We start from the raw sequence: 23,844 nt of genomic DNA on the forward strand, positions 1-23,844 counted from the left end.
GTACATGCAAATTGGAATTGCAGAAGTGCAGCTCTAATGGGCAGCTCTAGTCTTCACAATGTGTGTCATGCGTTTGACATGCTTTAAATCCATGTCTGCTGTATTCTTGGATTCTGTTTTTTGCCATACATCGACAAACATTTTTCATAAGATTCTGGGCATATTAAAATGGTGATAGCTAATCTGGTTTCAAACCCCACAGGTATAGTTTTGACAAAGCAATTCTTGGCTCTCCATCTGGGAAATATCTTGACCGATTTAGGGTTAAGGTTAGGATTAGTTTTGATGTGCTTTAAACCTATGTCCCTTGTATTCTTGGATTCCATATTTTGCCACATATCAGCAAACATTTGATGGTGAGAGCTGATTTGGTTTCAAACTCCGCAGGTGTAGTTTTAACAAAGCGATTCCTGGCTCTCCATCTGGGAAACGACTTGACTGGTTTCACCCAGTGGAGAGGTTTGGCCGGGTTAAAAGCCTCACTGGGCTTTTAGGCTGCTTTTTAATTGAAATGCCAATATTACAGAGCGCTGTCCCAGTTGCTCAAAGGATCGGAGCCTGGGTGTGCAGGTGTCCCTGGCTGAGTGGCAGTTCCAGAATGTCAGAGGTATTGCCCCAGTGAAGGTCAAGCAAATCTCCTGACCTAGGAATGCCAGACCAGGGGCTAAACACAATCCACCTCTGACTGTTATCGTGAAGCTAGACACTGGAACATTACAGTATGTTACTGTGTGTGGTCTTACTGAAAAAGTAATACATCTCAATTTAAAAAATGTTTTAAAATGAGTCAAGATATGAAGTAGTTTTATATGTATTGTTCAACAGAGTGTATAACTCAAAATTGTCCTCTTGACATTTTTCTGCATAAATAGTTGAATATATTTTGCAATATGTTTTGACAAAATCTATGCAATTGCATGTACTTTGTGGAAATGGCAGTAACCTTCTTGCATGTTTTCATATATGTGCTGTAGCCTACACTGAAAGCATGCAAGCATGCTTTTACATCTATTTTAATATGCTTGTAAGGGTCTGTGGAAAGACGCATCATACATAAAGGATTATCAGTATATCCTTGGCAAATTCAAGAAACATTCATTAAATATTTTAAAAATGTGCCAGGGAGAAACTCAGCAAATTTGACCACGTGCCTACTGACCACAGAGACCATAAGAACATAAGCACATATTTAATGACAGAGAGACCATAAGCCATTTAGGACTGTTCTATTATGAAGCACATTTGATGATGTATTAATGACAAGGTATTGCCTTTGTAAAATACCTTTCCAGGACTAATACAATTTCAGACACTTCTAAAGTGGCCCATACTTTGTAATATTTACAATTACAGGTAAGAAGAAATATAAGTGTTTCGACCCCCCGAACTGTTGTTTTTACCTCTTTTGGGGGGGTCAAGTCTTAAGTCTTAATTAGGGGGGTCAGACCCCCCCCCCCCAATCCCCCCGTAATTTGAACCCTGGTTAACGTTGTCTTGATGTGATATCACCACCCAGAGGGACAAGCAGTGGTGACAGGCATGTTGCGCCAATGCCTGCCGGATTTGTTTTAGATTGACAAATCTTCAGATCGGTTGCCGAGCATGAACCTCTGAGGGCTGTCATGGCGACCGCTGATACAACCCCCGTTGGGCGTGCGCACGCACGACATCGATGTCCTCACGTTTTGTAAATGGCGCCCGTGCATTAGCACTCAGCATCAGAGCCTGAAACTTTTTTTATTGCCCCATTGGCTGGGCGATGCAAAAAACTCCCACAGGTGCTGGAAGAGATAAACATATCAGTGTTATTAATTTCATCTTTGGGTAAAGCAGGGAACTGCATCAGCTGCCAGCCTGGAAGGCACTTCACTTCTCTTGTAGCAGATGCTATGTGCAACAGCTTTTGTCCGTCTCCCCCCCCCCCCCCCCACCCCCACCCCCACCCCCCACCTCACCAACACTCCGCTGTAGCAAGTTCCATTTCTGGTGGAAATACGGATTTAGCCGTTGACACCCAATCTGGTTGCCTTGGCAGAGGCACTGAAACCTAATCAGAACATTTTTTTAATGATTCGTTTTTTGTTTTTTTTCCGTTGTCCTTTTTTATCGGGCATGTTTGTCTGTGGCATCTAACGGAGCTTGCACTGTACTCACGAACAGCCTGATAATTACTGTTGTACTTCAGGTGAAACCTTGATCAAAGCAGTAGTGTTTCATCTGGGATTGGATGGTACAACCTCCTGGTTGTGAGCCTGGTTCCCTCTCCGGTGATCCTTGCTGGTGCTGTGAAAGTCTGACTATGGTCTGTCCTTGGGCCTCGTCTCCAAGTGTGCACAAGCTAGCTGCATTGGAGGGACCCCACCTGAACTGGAGCTGACAGGCAATAAATATCGCCCCCTACAGGATATAGATCCAATTGCATCAGCTTAATCAATGCTAATGCGGTGTACAGCCCCAAGCCATCAGCTTAATTTAACACACATCTCTGAACTGGAGTCATATTTATTCACCCTGAAAGCTTTTGTGTGTGTGTGTGTGCGTGTGTGTGTGTGTGTGTGTATGTGTGTGTGTGTGTGTGTGTGTGTGTGTGTGTGTGTGTGTGCGCGCACGCACAGGTGAATGTGTGAGTGTATGTATGTACATGCATGTGTGTGGGTTTGTGCGTATGTACAAACCCACACACATGTATGTACATGCATGTGTGTGGGTTTGTGCGTATGTGCGTGCATGCCCTGGTGTGTGTGTGTGTGTACATATGTGTGTGTGTGCATGTATGCTTCTGCCTGTGGGGCTGTTGTCGCTAAATCGCTCTCTCCTTTGTTAGTCTCTACTTACATATTTCGTGCATACTCTCAGTACTTCTCTTCACAGTTCACCGTACCACTCACCCAGTCAATGACCCTTACAAAGCTTCTTAACAAACACGTGGTGTGGCACATCTGCTGGGTGCTATGGGCTCACTGAAGCACCCTGGGTCCCTCATAAGTATGTGCAGAAGGGTCTGAAAAGTGAGGGATACTGTGTGTATAACTACAGTGAGTGTGTATGTTTGTTTCATTCAACTGCTGTCCGCAGGCAGAATAAATCAGTTGTGAATGTTTTTTTTTTGTATGTCACCAAAGGTGTAAGGACTACATCATTTCCCCAGAGGAAAGGCTTGACATGGGAATTTTGGGGGCTCTCACTGTTTCCGTTTAAAGTGTTAATTGTGATTTGATGTGTAAAAGCCCTCGGGTTGGTGTGGGAATTCTGCAAAGGCTTAGATAATTGTGTTCGCAGTGCTCTCAAAATGATTTTTAACTCTTTAGGGCTCTGCCTTGTTGCTAAGCAACAGGACAATGAGTCTCGAGCCTACTGTCTTATTTGTCATTGGTTGTCCTGCTCCAAAGCCCTCCCACCCCCACTGTCAAAAATCTGTTTAATTTCGCAGTCAGTTGGCTGCTGTTAGCTACTGTAAAGTAGTAGGCTTGGGTTTGATGAACACAGACAGGCACATGGTTAGCCTGGTCCACTGACATCATGTGTCAAGACACCTCTGTCTGGAGAGGGTAGCGCTGTTAACATTTGGCCTTCCCCATTCCGTACTTATGGTAAGATGTTTGAATACGTCTGTCACACAGACCTCTAGGCAGGGGCTGGGTTGGGCAGAAATACAGTCAGATTTAGCCATTGTGATTGGGCTATGGGTAGGAATCCTTATCCTGTCTAATGTAAGCAGTGACCCTAAGCTGAACCATTAATATCTAATTTAGGACTAAGTAGGCCAAACCAAATCAGGGCAACCCTTTCCAATCTCGAAAGTAAGCACTGGTATTGCTACCATATCGATGATGTACTAGATATGTGTGGCAGTTCAGTTCATACAGTTTGACCTGTCTTTCACAACAGTGTCAATAGTAAGCCCAGAGAGACTGTTCAGCACTTTTGCAGTACGTTGGACTTCATATCCCATGAACACCTCTGTCATACAATGCAAAGCCTCTAGATTTCCAAACCTTTTTGGAACAACACTGCTTCAAGTTGATTTGAGCCTCAATTGAAATGTCAGCCCTCTGACATATAAAAATATAGTCTGTGGTTAGCTTAATTTTCTGCAAATCATCGCCTTGTTATTTTCTTGGCATGTTTTCTTCCTATTGCTTTCGAGACTCTTATCTAGAAAACCTAAGCTCAGACCTGCTGGGGGTAAGCACTGAAGCAGAATCCCTGAAAAAATGCCCATTTTATCTTACACTGGCTGGCAATAGTTAAAAATAACAATAGTTAGAAACAAATATTATAAGAATAACATCTTGATGTCTGACATCAGCCTCACTGCTACGTGGAAAATGTAGTCTGAACCTTTATATACTCACATTTGGTTACAATGCAATGGCAGATTGCTTATGCTTGTACACTTGCTACATCCCGTATCCATCCTGGTTAAGGTTTTCTGGCGTAAGCCATTTTCCCTCTAACAGATATGCTTATTCAACACTTTTTGGAAGCCAGTTGTATAGGTTTGTGGGTGCACTCCTTTTTTCAAGGCATTCCAGTTTGTTTCCAATTCATGCTTGATGTGTATTCAGGACAGATTTTCATACTGTACACTTATGAATGTCATGTACTGATGAGCTTTTCATATCGGCCGTACAGAGATTAACCACTTGCATCACATTTATCATTCCTGCCAATAAAGCTAAATCTGTAACACAATGGTTAATCTATATATGGCGGAGCGTGGGATCAATACAGCCTCATTTACATGCATGCTTTTTAATTATCCCACGCTCGTCCTTATATAGATTCTCTATGTGTTTTAGATTTAGCTTTGTTGTGAGAGGTACAAATGTGTACAAACATGGGCCTGCGGATCCAAAATGCAAATTCAGTTGAGAGATTTGCATCTCTCCTGAGAGGGGAACCCAAAGCAGTGTGTGTGTACTGCTACCAAGAGCAGAAGTGTTGCTCCGCACTGCTAATCATATCACGGTGCGCTCGCAACCGTGACCAGCTGCAGATATAAACCAAACCCAAATATGATGAGCAATGTTGCAGGTTCACATCCCTAGAGGGGCACTGCCATTGCTCTCATGGTCAAAGCACTATATAGCGAGCTGAGTAGCTTCAGTGAAATATCCAGCAGTACAGACAGGTAATATGTGGAATGCTGGTTATTTAAGTTGCTCAGGATAAGGGTGTCTACTAAGCCAATGCAAAATAGCAAATAAATCATCAATGACACATAGTGTCAGGTTTTTGTGTCATGTAGCATGATGGCACTGTGAATCAACATCTTGCTAAAATTGTGCAGATATCTATATAGAAGTTTATCCATTATAAAAGTGTGCTGAACCTGCCAGCTGAGTCTTGTCCTTTATAATCTAATGCAGGAAATTCATTTCCTAAGTACACTTGAACCAATCAGGGAAAGTAGATCACAGCCCTCATCAGATAGCCATGCGTGGGTGTTGCTGTTATCAGTGCTGCTAATGTGTTTAAACTTTTATCTGCAGTGTGGTTTGCTGACTTAAAAAAGTGAGACTCACAGCATAGTTTTACAGTCCAAGCTGACCAGTGTGGTCGTACGGTAATTTTCCTTTTTTCAGTGTTAGGAGCATTAACATTATATGTATAAATCAAGTGTTTTAAGCAAAAAATATGTGCATCCCTTCAATCGTCATCAGACTAGCATTTCAATCAGATGTTACATATCAGATCAACATTTGATCTTATTATTATTATTTATTATTATTTTTCAGCCATAGAGTATAGTGTGAACATAATGCATGAAAAGGCACTTTTAATTGCAGCAGCAAATGAAAAGCTATACCTGGGCTGGAAGCATTGAACTAGACTTTAGAGCGAGACTGGATAGCTGTTGATATTGTCATGTATGTTTCCGCTGTCCAGCCCTTCTTTCCTGGAGTGTGGTTTTACTCACTCTTTCTAACGTGCTCTAGGTGTCTGCCGATGACAAAAATGTGAATGTAAAAGTACTGAGACTGCTTAGCTGAGGAGGTGAACCATCAGTGTTACCCGAATTGAGGCCAAGGCATAGATCTGGTTAGTGGTTGGGATACGTGTTCCTGTTGGCACAATGGGCTTGATAATACTTTGTGTATTGAGAATGGTTATGTTGAATCATGTGGGCTTCTGTGTACCTAAATGTTTTGGATGAGTGCTGTGCATCGAGCAGGCGTGTGGAGGATTAATATCGTATCCACTTCTCCTTTTCACCCAACACCCTCGCTCCCGCACTGCACTGTGGGTAATTGCTAGACACGAGTCAGTGACAGATTTGCACTTGAGCAACTTGCCCTGATTAGAGTCTGTAAAACTCTTAACCAGCTCTGCACTCCTAGAGCAGCAAAGCATAGCTCGGGAATGGAATGGGCTGTGAGAGAGAGTGTGTGTGTGTGCGTGCGTGTGTGTGCGTGCGTGCGCGCGTGTGTGTGTGTGCGTGCGTGTGTGTGCGTGCGTGCGCGCGTGTGTGTGTGTGTATCTGGTTTTAGATTTGGCATTTGGGGCACTTTTTGCCTACATCTCTACCTTCTTCTTGTGGGTTCCTGTTTTCCTGTTCTGTCATTATTTCTCTCTCGCTCTCATTCTTGCTCTCTGTCTGTGTTGCCCCCTCCCACTCCTTACAGTATGTCACGCCCTTTCTCGCTCTGTCCATTCCTCTCTCCCTATCGCTCTCTCCAAGAGACTCTCCTTCCTGCTCTCTCTCCCTCCATCTCCCTCTCTCCTTTTCTCTTTCCTTGTCTCTCTCTCTCTCCCTGTCCCCCTTTCTCCTTCCCTCTTTCCCCGTCACTGTTTCCCTCCCTGTCTCCCTCTCTCCTTCTCACTTTCTCTTTCATTCTTTCATTCTTTGTTTCTTCCCTGTCTCCCAGTCCCCTCTCTCCCTCTCTCTCTCTCTCTCTCTCTCTCTCTCTCTCTCTCCAAGAGACTCTTCTTCCCACTCTCTCATTCCACTCCCTCTCTCTCTCCCTTCATGTCTCCCTCTCTCATCCCCTCTCTAGCAGTGCAGTAGGCTCTGTGTGGAGGTTAAGGGGTTACAGGTGAGGGGTGTGTGGGGGAACGTGCATCCTTAGTGTCAAGCCTGTGAGGAGGTGTTGAGGAGGAGAGATGGGCTCTCTCTGGCAACCAAAAGAGGCCTGTAAGAGCCATCGTCACGGTGACTGGACAGGCGGAGGCCAGCCATTGATACAAGCATGTCTCTGCCCCAGAGGGCAAAGCTGCCAGCAGGAACATTGCACACGCATTACTATGTGACTGTCACAAATTAAACTTTTCATTTCTCTCTCTGTAACTATGGATTGATTTTGTAATTAGACAGCTTTGTCTGTGTGGTAAAATGAGATGAACTGGTTTTGGCTGTCAGACTTCAGAGTTAAATCTATATCTGTATTAAATCTAAGTGTTGAATAGGCTCTTAAATCTATAAATGTCTATTTATAAATCTAGTGATTTTCATGTGAGTGTGTGTGAGTCACTGTATATCAGCTGAAAAAAAGGAGCTGATACAGGTACATTGTATCTGTATGTATGCACAACCGCAGACCTCACAATTAAAACACAGCAGTTGTCATAATAAAATTTCATAAAGAAATTTTAGGAACTGCCAAACCCATTCTGTGGGTAAAAAATATTATTTATATATGAAGTTATATATTTATTTTATATATTTTTTAATATATTTTGAAATTTTGTTTAGATGCACACATATATACATATATAATATATGGCTGAGGAAGTTTTTCGCCATGTCAAAGCATGTTTGCTTGCGCCTGACTTCTAAGAGCGTGAGGGAAAGTTAAAAGAGGAGCTGCGAGGAGAACGCTGGCGAGGACGGCTTCGGATGGGAGGGTGACTCACCGACCCCCTCTCTCTCTCCCTCTTCCCTGGGAGCCAGTGAGACCCCAGCACTGGCACGGCAGTATTTTTACTCGCCCGAGTGGGCGGCATGCCCCGGCTTACGTAACTCTGGCGGTGAGAGCAGGGAGGGGGGGGGTGCCAAAGGTGAGGCTCAGACGTGTTGGAGTGCTGCCCGATCCGTCGGGAGGCTCCCTGCACACGTTCCCAACACCACACCCCTGCGCCCATTTCATGCCATGCCAGGGCACGATGCTGGCCCCCCTTGGCTGAGGCGCTTGCCCCAGAAGACTTCCGGAAATATCTACCATCTATTATTACATTATTACATTTATATTATTTATATAAAATACATTTTTAAAAAGTATGTTCATATATGTGTGTGTGTGTTTGTATGTGTGTGTGTGTGTGTGTGTGTGTGCATGCATGTGTGTACGCGTGTGTGTGTGTGTGCTCGTATGTATGTGTTTGTGTGTTTGCGCACGTGTGTGTGTGTGTGTGTGTGCATGCTGCAAACGGGCCATTACGTAAAGATGCAAATGAACTTTCAGAGCGGAACGCATCTCCAAACGTTTGTTATCCAACGGTGGAAGCGGCGTCTGTTTGAAGAGCCACGTTTTTTTCTCTGTTTTGGAAAGATCTATATTGTCAGGAAAGAGTACTTTAAAAGGCGGCCGGTGGAAAGTGTTTCGGTGGGGACGTGCCGAGCATTCATAAACCGGCCCGGTGGAGGGCGGCTCGCTCAGTGCGCGCGGGGGTCACGTCCAGCCGAGCTCTCTGCTTTCAGCTCGACGTGCCTAATTGGAGCTGGAAATGAATCCAGCTCAGTATCAGAGTAGGTGTGCTGCGCAGGTTTAATGACAGCGGCACGGCGAACTGCCGAGTGTTTTTTTCTGTTGTTGTTGTTGTTATCGTTGCTGGAGTTTGAGGCGCCCTCTGACCAAAACATAACTCCCCTCTGGCGATGAGGGATGGAAGGGCTCGCCACTTACGCGAATCGCGAATGTGACACCCTAACCGAGCCAGGGAGCGAGCCGGAGGCTGTCACACACACACAAACACGCACGCACGCACACACAGACACACACCGTCACCCTCGCCCTCGCCCTTCGTTGAGGGTCTCTGTTTCGCACTCAGTTCTCTGAGCCACATCCTGTGCCATCTGGTTACAGGGTGTTCACGCATCCCCAGTGACAGACAGGAAGAGGCCACCTCAGCACTAATAACAGCGCTGGCAATCACAGCATCTCTGCTGGTAATTTATGCACCATGCACTGACATAATCTGACATATTAACACGTGCATTCAGTACAATTTCGATTTCATATTCTAGTAGGTAGCACAGCGACATATGCTGTTTGTTCAAATTGTTTTGTACCTTTTTATATGAACAAGTAATCATGATGATTTTTTACCTAAATATGCTGTGCATACCTATATCATACCCATTTAAATGTCTGAATAAAACCATACAGATAAAGTTTTTAGTTCAAAACCTCTTTGGATTCAGTTTCCCATCCTTGCTGTAGGCTATGGGGGCGCCACTCTGCTTCAAAGGTTGGAATCCCAGACCTCACTCGCGGGCCGCAGAGGGAGACGGAGCGAGTGATCCCAGTTTCGGCGGATAAAAACAAGTTCAGCTTCTGATGGCACACCACAGGGCATTGACAGACAGAAATATACAAGTGTATCCTGGAGTGTGTTGACTGTCTCTGCCGCAGTGCTGCCCGCCACAGGCTCTGGCTTGGACTAAATGCATCATCTGCCCCTCTCAAACTGAAATTCAAATCTCCCCCTCTCTCTTTCTCTCTCTCTATCTCGCATTTGTTTCCTTTTTCATTCTATCAAATTCAAATTCAAATTCAAACTCAAACTTCTTCATTGGCATGGCAGGGTGAGTCTCATATTGCTGAAGCATATAATGACAGTGAAACACACTAATGAAGTTTAAGGCACACACACAGATACATTTACATTTTCAGATATAACACACAAATATGGATTTGAAGGTAACATTAGTGAGTACCTATGAGCAAGTAGTCATTGTCCCTTGCTTGGGGTAGGTGGTTATACATATTCTGTCTCTCTCTCTTGCTCTGTCAAAATTCAAAAAACTCTTCATAGGCACAAAATACAGTGAGTCACATAATACATTAACAAAGCATTAGAACATTTATTATCTATGAAAAAGGTGTGCTTCAGTGGTCACTGCCTCTCTCTCTCCCTCTCTCTTTCTCTCTCTCTCTCACTCACTCCTCTTACTGTCTTGCTCCTCTCCCTGTTGACTCCCATTAATCCCTGAGAGCTGACAGTTTACTCTAAAGAGAGGCATTAATATTCAACAGGTCTTGAGCAGGCTGTGTCAGAGGGTGGGGCGGTGGGGGGTTACTTAGCGTCCACAAATTGTCCAAAAGGACCTGCTCCGATTGGCTGGCTTTCTAGAGAGCGTGACCATGTACCTACCAGAACCGAATCCACTTTGTGACCCGCTTTCTGGTTGTGGCAGGCTTAGCTCCAGGACTCAGTCGGAACGGGCCTGAGCCCTGCCTGTCGTGTCTCTTGAGCAAGCCAGACCATCTCTGGTTTCACAGCCCTCTCCACTTTAGGTCTTTAAGGGGATAATCCACCCACTAACAGACAGATGCATTTACTTGCCTGGTTATTTTAATCCCCTTGTGGCTCATTTGGCAGGGGTAGGTGAGGCCTGTTTTCAATAGACCGAGTCCAGCCGGACTGCATTACATTATTTATATGATTAGAAGGTGCTCTAATTCAGGAGAGCATATTTTACACTGCATTATGTAACATTACATTTCATTTACTTGGCAGACACTCTCATTCAGAGTGACTTACAGTTTTTTATTGATTTGAAATGGAGAATGGTGAAATACTGGTGACCCACAGTGGGATTGAACCCGCAGCATTTGGGCTTCGAACACAGTTCCCAGTGTCACATTTTCTGTCTGCGTTGGTCACCTCGTGACACAGCCAGAGCAGAGGAATGCCTGCGCAGTGTAAGTGTGGTGAAGTGTCGGTGTAGTGAATGCTTGCTATCCACAGGGAGGATATGTTCTAGAGATCTTCTCAACTTGGGGAAATCCATCAACAGTACTGTTGCAATAATGAAATGGGGATTTGTTTCCCCCACCCCATTAAAAAAACACCCATGTTTAGTAATGCTGTAACCAAGGGATGACAAATAAATTTCAGTACTAATACACTAAATCTGCAAAGTAATTAAAAATATTAATATTATATATTATATTATATATTATATTATTATATTATATTATAATAAAAATAATTAAATAAACAAAACGCCTTTGCACTAGAATGGGTACGATAGTGATGATGGTGAAGCAGATGGTGATAGTGGTGGTGGAGCTGTGGCGGTGTGAACAGGCCATAGACAGCAGTTCCAGTGGAATGCCAGTGGAATGGCACACATTCCCTGTCTTTTATAGGTTATGAATGAGGAAACAGGTTGATGTTGAAGTAGCTTTGCTGTAAGGAGAGCAAGCAGCCCAACTCTCCCACTCCAAATCTTCAGGTTACAAATCCAGCCCCCACACTGTCACCCCACCCTGACAATCCTCCGTGATCATAAGTCATAAGTGATAACTGACAGAGCTGCAGTCAATTCCATTTCAGTTCAGTCAATTCAAGAAAAGAAATGGAATTCAGTTTGTTAATTGAAAAATCTGCATAAAATATGGCATGCCCTTTCAGTTCAGTTTTGTAGTCAGCCACACTTTGATAACTGATTTTTTTTTTAATCTTTTGGTGGAAGAAATTTGAGCAAGAGCTCTTCTGTACACAGCATTTCTTACTTAGAAGCAGTTGCCAGTCTCATAATAAGGTGTAAATATCAAAGAACACTTGTTTGAATTTGTTATTCGCATCACATTTATATTGAATATTGGCCTAAGTTATAATATATAGGCATCTCCAGAAAATCAAAACACTGATACTTAAACAAAATTTCCATGCATTGGCTTCTGATGCCATCAAGTAATGTTAAGTACCTTGCTTTAGGGTACAAGTGCTGTGCAGCTGAGACACGTGATTGAACTTACATCAGTACCGAAAAGAAAAAAATGTGTGCTCCTTTTAGGAAGAAGAAATACGTGTTTAATGAAATGGGAACATTTTTATAGCTTTTAGGCAATTACTTTAATTATCTCATTGATTTTGAAGTGAAAAATTATCTAAAATGGATTGTGCTGAAGGTTCTTTCTGGTGTGTGTGTGTGTGTGTGTGCATATATGTGTGTCTGTTTTTGTATGCATGCAAGACACACTTTCTGTAGCTGCCGGGATAGGGGATTTCCTTAAGGCCCTGTGGGGTGAGAATAATAATCTTTATCATACCACACGTATAAATCTATGCAATAATACATGATTTCTTTAATGCAACTGCTGGTGCTCCTTGACTTCCACCTTATGCTGTGTTTTTCCTTAGCTGCTGCTATAATAATTTTCAAATGCATTAAATCTGACTGAAGCTGAAAGGTTTGAAATAAAACCTGAATATATGTTTAGTGTGATGTGCCACATACTTATACTAAGACCCAGATTCAGTCTAGCTTCAGTGAGCTTTGTTGGTAATTCAGTAATATGATCTTGGAAGTTGGAGTTATATGTGCAGTATTATTAAAGCAGCTGTTTTTGACATAAAAGATAAAAACAGAAGAAAAAAAATCCCCACACCTGCTTAAGCTGGTTACCCTAAGGACATTGTGGTTAGGTGGCAGCTGAGCATCCGTATAAAGCATTTTTTTTGGCTTTTACAGATTGAGGTTTATCCTTGATGTGTCCAACCAGATGCTTTTCCTGGGTTTTGCAGTCACTTAGAACATTCAGGAGTGCCTTTTGGGCAGTGGTCAGTCTCTGTGTGATCTGTGTAGCTTGAATGACTTACATATTACCCATCTGGGGTGTTGGGATCTTACTGAGAAAAAAAAATGGTTAAGATTCCTGCTGAAAGGAATAATGATTCTGAACCCACAACCTTCTGGGTGCAAGTACTACCAACGGGAGACCTTGCTTTTTCAGTCAAGGCCCCTAGACTGGAACAGCCTGTCTGACAATATAAAAGCTGTGTGTACTTTGAAATTACACCTGAAAACTCTTTTTTACAAATGAACTTTTAACTGATCCTTAGATTGTGTTGCTTTTTATTGATTTGTTGTTTTATTTCATCTTTCTTATTTGTTTGTCTTGTTTTTATCTAGATTGTTAAACACTTTGAATTGTGTGCATGATATGTGATATATAAATTAAGTTACTTATTATTATATCAAAAGGGAGAGGAGGTAGATTAAAAGGGGCAGGAGGAAAGGAGGTATAAATGTGATGTTTTCATAGACAGCATTTATCCTCTTAAAAGTATCATTTGGATAAGATTACTACAAGGACTGGATCAAAACCAGTGGAGGCTCATGGGAATGAAAGGGGGGGCAATATTTTACTTTTAAACTGCTCATCATTCACCAAATGCTTCGGATTGTTTTGCTTGATTAACAAATTTGTACATTTTTTACAAGAATCACCCATCTGCAGCTAACTGGCAATACCATCCTGACAATACTGATAAAAATATGCTCTTCTGAAGCATGTTAAAGCAAGGGCGCCGCGGTGATGTTGTTTTGGGGGGAGGGGTGGGCAGATGTGGATTGTGGGGGGGGGGGGTTGTCAGGATTAGCCACAGGTAGTACCATTCAGAGCTGGGGTCCGTTCTATTTCCATTCAGCCAATATGAATGAATGAAGTGAAATTCAATTCATCAGTTGAATATTGCCCATCATTACCTTTGAAGGTTTTTCATTAATGAACTTCAGTTTGTTTCCTGAATTGACTGAACTCGGGTGGAACTGAACTCAGCTCTGGCCCTAGTAGATTTATTTACCAGTGCTAAACCAGCATTTCAGTCAAGCTGAAGAGGGAAGGCATGTTCTGTCATTTTTGTCCATTCATACTGACCAGTTGTAGGACTACATTACAACACATTGGCCTCAGTTTCTCACCCACGGTAAAGGGAAATTGGTGACATTCTCTGCTCATACAGCTGATTAAGTAAGGCTAAATGCTTTGCTCAGGGGTGCAAGAGTAATGCCCTGGTGGAGTCTTGAACCTGCAACCCCCTGTTTCTGCCTCCAGGTCGCTAACCACTTCTCAGCAGTACCATCCACACTGTTGCAATAAAACCAAGAGCCTACTGACAGACTCCAGCTCCAGGTTTTGAGCTGAGCTGGATAAATCCCTCAGTTAATCAGTATTGAAAAAAACTGTCTGAATGAAAAACATATGTGCTTTTCTAGGAGAGAGCAATATGCTTTTAACAAAATGGAGATGTTTCTATGGCTTTTAGGCAATTAATTTAATTGTCCCATTGATTTTGGAGTGAAACCTGAGCCCTGAGCTATTCCTGGTAGTTGTGTTAGAGAGTAAGGATGTTTATGCATGTGTGTGTGTGTGTGTGTGTGTGTGTGTGTATTTGTGTCTCGGGAGGGCCATATTCTTCTTTATCCAAGTATTGAATTGAATTAATTTAATCAAATTAAAAACAAAAACAAAAACAGTTTTTGAAATTGGGGAGAGGGGCATGTTACAACATTTTCTTGACTTCAGCTTGTATTTAATGTCAAAATATCATTCTTATGAACTGTATTTGATATGTCTATCTGTCTCCTGGAAACTTCAGTGTGTTTGAATTTCAATTAAATGTTGTACTGTACCACTTTTGCAGGGATATAGGAATAAAGAAACTATTCACCTAAATGAAACAATTTGAACTAAAGCTTTATTTTCAGGGTTTTTTTATCCTGTTCATTTTTTTATTATTTGCGATTTTTATGGTTGTGAATGTGCTGGCAATGCCCTGCATAAAAAGGATACAACACATTAATTTCAGCTTCAGTTGCTATCAGTATACAATGAAATCACTGCAGCATGTTGATTAAAGTAAATTTTGATTAAAACACCATGAATGCTCTTTGAATGTATACCTTTAACTGCACAGTGAATACATTTTCATTGACAAGAGCTGCTCAGACAGGTAACAGATCAAAATGGACAGATCGAGCTTAATATCATCAGTTTCTGTAAACTTCTGTAAATTCATGATATGTATATAGCGTGTTGAAATTAAATGTATAACTGTCAGGCTGGTATTACAGTGAATAGTCAGAAATGGAAACTAACTATCCAATAATTAGGTCTAGTCAAGACAACTGCGTTAAACTGTTAAATGACAGAGCATTATTAGAGCTCCCCAATTTCAGTATATCTCTCTGCTGCTATTAACTAGCTCTAGGTGCTAATAATTTAATTCTAGTATTAGTACTTAAACCAATCGTGGGACGCCCAGCGTATGTATCTTTATTGCTGCGTTAGTTTCGTTGTTTTTCCACAGCATACTGTTAGTTACTGCGGGAAGTTGCATCTTGGTGAAGTGTCGAGTTCATTAACGCTGAATTATCCTCCCCAACCAATGTGATATCAATAATGGTCCCACCTTTAATTCACACAAAAATTTTAATAATGATGCATTTCGATCTGCAGAAAGGTCACTGCGGCAGGGTAAATCATCAGTAAAAGAACACAGCACGATGACAAAGCTAATGACAGCTAATTGATTTAAGTGTCAGATTAAGTGGAGGAATTGATAATGTCCGTGGTCTGGTAGCATCACAAAGCATTTCTGCTGAAACCCTGGAAGCCTAAGCATCATTCATACGTCCATTGGAGCAGATATGTTGTAGGAAAATAAAATAACAACACAGGCAGATTGTTTGCAATCGGGGCTCCGTGTATTCAGATTACAAATGCATATCACTCAGAGGGACATAAGCTGGTGGCGACTAACAGTTGCGGACCTGAGGCCTTAGCTGCTTATTAATCGATTGCAGTGCTAAAACCAACAACAATCAGAGCAGAAGGTGTCCCTGGGGGAAAATGCAATAAAAATGAAATGTCACAGGAAGAGCAACAGATCAACATCAACAGAAGGCATTGTGGTTAATGGAAAAATGAAAAAAAAGCCTTCTCTTTAAAGCAGTCTTGATAAAGACCCATAGGAGGCTTCTTTTTAGCCAAAAAACTGGCTTCTCTTTGAAATAATTTTGGTGCAAATTGTTGCCTTGATGCAGGGATGGTGACACAGGGGCACAGAGCAAAAAAGGAGATGTGTCAAAGGCTGGTTCTGCTGCAAGCTCTGTCCACAGTGTGTATGCTCATGCATGTGTGTGGGTGTGTGTGTGTGTAGGTGTATGTGTGTGTGTGTAGGTGTATGTGTGCATGTCTCTGTGTATCTGAGTTTTTGTATGTGCTTTTCTGTGTATACTGTAACCCCACCCCCTGCTTCCCTTCCCCCACTCTCTGCCATTTTCTCTGGTTTGGCTGTTATAAAGCATGATCCCGATCCACTGTATTTCAAACATCAATAAAACATAGCTAAACACATGTTGTTTGCATCAGTGTGTGGCTCCAGAGGTATTGCTCTAAGTCAGCGACCTGGGCTGAGATCAATATGGTAGGACAGTGTGTCTTCACAAACTTGTTGTTTCTTACTGAGTATCATAAAGACATCTATATCCCCTCAAATATCAGCATTGTCCAAATTCTTTTCCCCCATCACAATATTTTGCAGCTTTTTTGCATCTTAACAATAACATAGCCCCACAGGTAAAATGAAGGCCAGTAGATTCACAGCAGGGTGGTTGTCAAGCAGGTGCTAAGGTAGAGTCAGAAGCCCTTTCCTGGTGAATAGCGAGCGCTGTTGTGCAAAGATGCTGATGGGAAGTGAAGTCCATTGTTGGAGTTTGGAAAGTTATTTTTACACCAGCCCTGGACTTCATTACCCATCAGTGCTTCTGAAAATAGGACTGCGTTTCACCTGTTGATTCGCTCACGAAATTTTCCCCTGCAATTTGCTCCATGTGATTCTCTACCCCTCTGAGTTGAGAAGCTCTGGGGTTTTCTGAGCATGCCTTTAGGCATACCTACACCTGGCATTTTACTGCAGTTTTTTAGGTCCAATTGGGCTATTTGATTTGTTATTTGATCACAACCATGTGTATCTACTCCTGGTACTAATGTGTACCATATCTCTCCGCTGTATCCACACTGCGACTGCACTTTCCCTCACTGTATGCTAAAAAGGTGGCAGTCCCACAAGATGGCAACCTTTGATAAATGAGAGATTTTGGTACTTCTCCTAATATGCAGCATGCATAAATCACAGGAAGAGTCGTCTCGGACATGGATGACAATGGAGACAAAAGACTTGTGATGTTTGCAACGATGACCATCAAAGCTACGCTTCATGTTGCCACAGACCACAGGGCTATATGGCCATGGGATAATGACCAGGAGTGGTTGGCGAATATTGTCTTAGCGTTCAATATTTAAGATTAGCATGAGAGTTAGCATGTGTGTATGTGAGTTAGCATGTGAGGAGGCACACCTTTGAACATATTTGTCAGCAGCTGTGACCTCATTGCGCTATTGTCATTAAGCAGGATGGATTTTAGTACCAGTTGTCCATGGGGTGTTAGATCCACAATGTTACGCAGGAGAAACAGTCTTTCTTTAATTGGCATCGTTAAGCATTGGTCTTTGGTGGGAGCTGGCAGATGCAGGTGCCTGCCTTTAAGCACTAACAGTCACATCCTGCTCCGCCTCACCCTCTCTTTTCTGTTCTGGGAGCTGGTTACATAAACAATGCGACCTATTGTTGCACCCAAAATTGATTTCTGTTCCTGGCTGATTTTTTTTTTTGTACTGTACAAATACTTTTTGTAGCTAGGAAACAGATTGACTCTTTAAGGAACGGGTAAGGAGAGTTTTTAACCGAACACTACTTAGACAGTGCAGCTGTACCGTGTCTCCCCAAAATGGATTCAGCTGAATATGCCTATGTGATAGCGTATGTGATACCTCATATGTGCTTAAAATCCCCAGCTTTAGGCTGTCAAAGTGTATGATATTTGTGACTGTCTGTGTGTGTGTGTGTGTGTGTGTACTGCATATAAGTGTACATGCGTGCTCACATGTTTTAATGTTTGTATCCATGTGACTGGCTGTCTGACTCCTCATTTGAGACAGAGACTTACAAAGGCTATTCATACTGCTGTCAGAAACTGGAGATTTATTTATTTTTTTGGCACTAATTGAGTTTGTGATACGGTGTCTGGATGAGTCACCACCGTCGACTCTACCTCCGTCTCTCCCTCCCTCTCCCCCGATCACCCCTGCAGCTAGGCCGTCGAGCCGTTGGCCACATACATATTTAACGCTCTGCTTAATAATGAAAGGGCAGTGCTGTCCCTCGCAGTGACCTTTTATACCGGCCTTGCACTGACCGCTGTGGCCACTCCAAATGCAACAGGAAGAGGTCGCTCGCAAGCACAGCTGTGATTGGCCGCTCAGGTCTAATTCTACACTCCCACTAATTTGTTTTTCTGGAATATCTGTTTAAATCTACCTTACCATTATTCCTCCTAAGTAATCTTTAAAAGGTATAAGGTGCCCAGGTTGGTTCTGTGAGATGAGGAACCCAGAGCCAGTGTCTGGTCGGATGTTACAAGCAATTATAGCGAGCAACCTTGTAAAGACCATTGAGATGCCATTGGGCAGTGGTGGGAAAGTGAGGCTTCATAAACTCCGTAGATGGTGGAGCTACACCATTTACTGTCAATCCCTGACTTGTGGAAACCAATCAAAAAACTTTATTCTCTATAGCCAAAGGCTATGAATGGTTTAAACAGTGAGTCATTGATAAAACATTAAAAGTCTAATGATGAAAACAGGCCATTCAGCCTACCTAGACCCGTCAGTCTCTATGATGGGGGACACATGTGAAGCCTTACTCCCCCCTCACTAGTGTCAGGCACTTTTCCAGGGGCTCATCATAAAAAGCATACTGGCTTCAGTGTCCTTGTAGGTATGCAGTATGTGTTCAGTGATAACCATGAGGTGGATTCCTCATCACCATTCAGATAGGAGCCGTCGGTGCCCTTAAAGTCACACCGCGAGGATGATACGTTGCAGGCCTGAGAGCGCGGCCGAGGCACCAGCGGCAGAAACATGGATGGCGTTTCGTGAACGTGTGGGCGATGCTCAGATGCACATTTTGGCCTGAAAGAGTGGGCTGAAGGATCAAGCGCCGTGACTTTGTTCGAAAGGAAACGTGCGTGCTGCGAACACATGCCCCGATCGTCGTCACGCCGCCGCGTGAAACACGAGATGCAGGCTGGATGACTCAAAGAGGGTGAACCCGCGGGCTGAAACGACAGCTCACGGTCCTCGGCTGTCGTGTCTAAAGGCGCAGCCAGTGTGGTGAAACCCAGGGAAAGTTTTTGGCTGGATGAAACCGAGCGTTTGTCGATGAGCCTTGAAATAATAAGCAGTTGATGGTATGCTAACTTTACCAGGTATGCATTCTGAAAGACCTACTGGCCATCTCCAGATAACCGACGTCTCTAATCCTAGTCTCCAGGTCGCTGTAGTTGTGGCGAACTGTGTGTCTGCACATTCATGTACGAAATTCTCAAAACCACCAAACTGACATCCATTTTCCCTCAGTCTGTACTTTGTCCTCTGTTTTTCCTCTCTCTCGCTCTTTCTTTCTCTCTCCCTCTGAAACTCTGCTGCAGTGCTGTAGTGTGATTGAAGTGTGTAGGTGGGTATTGAGAAGGCGCTAGTGGGCAGGGACGTATGCTTTTTGTGCTAAATGTGACAAAGAGACCCCCATAGAATCCTCTTGTAATTGTGTGGGGAATATCGTCTGTGCGTCAGTTCTGTTGAGAAGGGAGATTATTCCAGTCTCTTCCAGCACACTGTTAATGCATTTTGCCTTCTTAAAAACACTTTTTTTTACCCTTTATGATGCCCTCTTTTGGAAGTGTTGTATACATTTGGCCTCCCTCTGAGGGAGTCTGGGAGTTAGCAATCCAGTTTGGAGCAGTCAAAGGCCTCAACACACACTCACTAACAATAGGTCCCCATTGCATCTCTTCATGCTCTCTGCAGCATTGTCCCCTGTTGGAACAAGTTCCAGTGAAAGCAACAGAGACCAGACTTTGGTCAACAACATCGCTTTACAGGTTAGAGACTTTCAGCTCCCAAACCAAAGTTCACCCACCATGCTGAGCATTTGTGGTGGTATCAGCTGAGGTGCTGGGCATCAATACCTGAAACTTTGCAAGCAGGTTTGGGCAGGGGGTTACCGACAGATTTCTTGTGAGGTAGAAAATGTAAAAACCATGGTGACGGAAATCAAAACAAGCTCGGCAATCCGGCAACAGTGTAGCTGCAGCAGGGGTGGTGTGAAAGACTCAATTATCTGCGGTGGCAAGCAGCTTTATTTTTTTCATTGGTGTGGAAGTCTTTTTTTAGATTCCGGCCTCTGCTGGATTAGTTCCAGACAGACAGGAAGTCTCAGTGTGAAAGCACCTTCGATTCCATCGAGTGCTCTCCTTCTGGTACGTTTATTCTCACGCCGGTCTGCGATTGGTCTCAGAGGAGTCTGCTGTTATTCTGCCACCAAGGGTATTTGCATAGCTGTCTGTACCACATGTGGATGTCTTTTTAACAGGTGTGTCTTGTGGTCTGTCTGACTTATCATATCTGACTGTAACAATGCTGGAACATGTGATATATGCAAAAAAAGCTATAATTACTGTAATACCTATTACAGTAATTGGTGTTATTATTGTCATAACTGTAATTATAACTAGATGCCACCATACAAGGCATCGGTACAGATCATGAAATTATTAGAATGCAAAAGTAAGCTAAATCTAGCATAACACTTCATTAAATGTTATTAGATTGTGGTGATATAAGATGCTAAAAACAGGTTGTGCAAACAATTGACTGGATCTGAGGCATTGCGGGGCCTGAATGGGTATATTTATGGTAGCAGCAGCCTTGTGGAGCTGGTCTCTGCCTGGTGGGGGGGTGGGGTGTGCCTGTGGGAGCCCTCTTACCCTGGGGCATGGCCTGATCCGGGTGGTGTGCGGTGACTGACCCCAAACCTGTCGTCTCCTTTGTTTGCAGTCTGCTGCTTCGTGGTTCACAAGCGCTGCCATGAGTTTGTCACCTTCTCCTGTCCCGGGGCGGACAAGGGACCTGCATCAGATGTGAGTAAATCTCCGCTGCAACAGAGAGAGAGCGAGTGTGTGTGTGTGCGCGTGCGCACGTGTGTGTGTGTGTGTGTGTGTGTATGTGTATCCTGTATACATATGTGTGTGCATATTACTGTATGCACATTCTCATGTATGTGTATGTACATGCGTGCGCGTGTGTGTGTGTGTGTGTGTGTGTGTGTGTGTGCACGTGTGTGTGCGCACGTTTGTGTGTGTGTGTGTCTGTGTGTGTATGTGTGTATCCTGTATACATATGTGTAGATGTGTGTGCATATTACTGTATGCACATTCTCATGTATGTGTATGCACATGTGTGCGTGTGTGTGTGTGCGCATGTATGTGTGTGTGTGTGTGCACATGTGTGCACATGCATGTATATGTGTTGGTGTGTGCATGAAGCAAGGCTTTTTTTTCTGTCCAACACTGCAGATTCCAGCCAGGATGAAAAGTGTTTCTTTGATTCTTTTACGTAGACGGTGGGACTGCACGTGGCATGTGGATCATTCTGATCATGAATGTGTCTTCTAAGGTTGAAGACGCTGTGGCTTATTGTAAAAGGAAGTCAAAAGCAGGAAAGGTGTTTTATTGGAGCATTTAGAGCTGTGTGAAGTCCATCCACTCAGTCCAGTTGTTACATCCAGCTAAATACTTTCCCCAGAGATTTTCATTTGGAAATACTATTGACATTTTCTAGAAAATGCAGTTAAAAGGCCACTATAAGGTAAACTGGTGGTCATTCTTTGAAGAGCTGCCTTAGATGCCTTAAGTGTTTATGTTCTAAACAGGTTGGCTGTGCATATTGAGCTCTGTGCCAGCAACAACTTGAGTGACAAAAGAACAGGAGTCCCCCCCCCCCCCCCCCAGTCTCTGTGCCACCTCTGCCCTGCTCTGTCCAGTGGGTTGGCCATGTGGAGACTGTAACTTTGGTCGTGGGGTTGTCTCCTGTCAGAAAACCTGAGACAACAGGACACCGTCCCTGTCGCTCCCATCGAGCCGTGGGCTCTGCTGTCCCCGTGCTGGGGACCACAGTGCACTCACAGAGGGATGTACCCGGGCATTTGGGTGGCAGTGGAGGAGCGCCAGCCAAGTGTCTGCCGCCTGGCAGGGGGCCGAATAGATTTTGGAAGGTCTGGCATGTTAAAGATGATAACCCCCATCCTGCAAGCTCATGTGATGAAAGAAAGAAAGAAATTAAAAAACGAGAGGGAAGAGGGAGGCTGGAAATAGGCCTCCTTGCTGTCCCTGAGCTGCTCTCCGTCTGGCTCTCGGCTTGGCCCCGCCACTCGCTTGCACATATGTACACTCTGCATAATTTAGCGGCTGGCGCCGGGGAGGCAAAATGAAACCCGGTCAGCCCCGCAGCGGCCACCGCGGCAGGACACAAACCCAGCCCGCGGAGCACCGCCACCTCCTCCTCAGCACACGCACCCTCCCTCCAAACTTTCCTCAGCTGACACACAACAACACACCCACCCTTCAACCCCTCAAATCCTCACATGACATGGCCAGGCCATCTTAGCGTGCTGTTTTAGACACCCCAAGGAGAGTGCCACAGGTGCATCGGAAGCCCCTGCCTCTCCATCTCACCATTGTTAAGTATTGACCAATCAGACGCTTTTCCCACATGTCTGTGAAATGAAACCTAAAAGACCTCAATGTGGCATACCAGTTAGGGAGGTGGAGGAGAGAGTTACCAGTTTGAATCCCTAGAGTGGGGCACTGCAGCTGTACCCTTGAATGAGGTACTTAGACCGAATTGATCCAAAAAATATCCTCCAGTATGAATGCATAATGTGTAGAATGTTAGCTGTGGTCGACCTGGATAAGCGAGCCCGGCAAGTAAGCGAGTAATGCAGAATGGGGATGTCAAGCTCAATTCCTGGAGGGCCGTCATGTGTGCCGATTTCTGTTCCAGCCAATTCCCCCGACCAAAATGGTCCGGTAATTAGCCATAGCGCATTCACGGCTGTGCGTTTCCCAAAATATGTTGCAGTAAAATATTTCTGAATGTGGCATGAACATAATCCTAAAATGTGCTGTACCATTTACAAAAAATACAACAAGAAAGGAACCCAAGTGATGATTTGGCTAAGTATGCAGTTAGATGCCTAGGCTGGAACAGAACCCGGTGTATGCGCGGCTTACAGAAAGTCGGGTTGACAGCCCTGATCTAATGAGTCATTGACGCACTTCCATTTTCAATGCACCACTCTCCCGTAGCAATACTCCAGCTTGCTTGACTGACAGGCTAATGCAGTGAATGAGCGCAAGGCACTGAAAAGAACCGTGTTGGCGGGTTCTTGAAGGACTGTGCTTGGGCAGCTCGACCGGATCGTCTTGTGTTTGCAGAAACCTCTCACTGTTCTGACAGGCAGGGTGTCCAGGACAGCCGTCCCCTCATTCCCAGGTGACGAGTGGGTGGGGTGAAGATCAGGTCAGGGCAGGAAGTGATGTTATTGACTGCGTATTTTGCAAATGCCTTGGTGACTGATGATTGGCATTCAGATTTCTATTCCCTCAGATCCGTCAATGTTTTTTTTCTTTGTTCCCCCTCTGATGAAGACAAGTAAAGATCGCAGGGGCGTCTTTCCCACACAAACACAGTTGTCTCTTAAAAGGCCACCTACAACTGCTGTCCCAGCAATCCATCAGCAGTTTACCTTTAAAATGATTATTTAACTTGAATAGCATGAATGGCATGAATATCTAAGAGGAGCTTGACGGGAACCTTCTATAGAGTCATCTGTTAAAAGTAAATGGGTGGCACTGTGGTGCAGTGGCCAGTACCCTGAAGGATGTAGGTTTATTCCCAAACAGGGAACCTCTGCTGTAGCGCTGAC

The 23,844-nt window shown here is 43.9% G+C and overlaps 1 protein-coding gene across 2 annotated transcripts in view; it reads left to right on the plus strand.

Moving 5' to 3' along the window:
* LOC118793927 (protein kinase C beta type) overlaps positions 1–23,844 on the plus strand; it is a 99,394-nt gene that overhangs the window by 15,014 nt on the left and 60,536 nt on the right. For both annotated transcript variants that reach the window (XM_036552012.1, XM_036552011.1), the window contains exon 3: positions 20,916–20,998. In XM_036552012.1, coding sequence (XP_036407905.1) covers positions 20,916–20,998 — 83 coding nt within the window. The remainder of the gene's footprint in view (positions 1–20,915; positions 20,999–23,844) is intronic.

This window comes from Megalops cyprinoides, chromosome 19, assembly GCF_013368585.1.
Source record: "Megalops cyprinoides isolate fMegCyp1 chromosome 19, fMegCyp1.pri, whole genome shotgun sequence".
In the NCBI taxonomy this organism is placed as follows: domain Eukaryota; kingdom Metazoa; phylum Chordata; class Actinopteri; order Elopiformes; family Megalopidae; genus Megalops; species Megalops cyprinoides.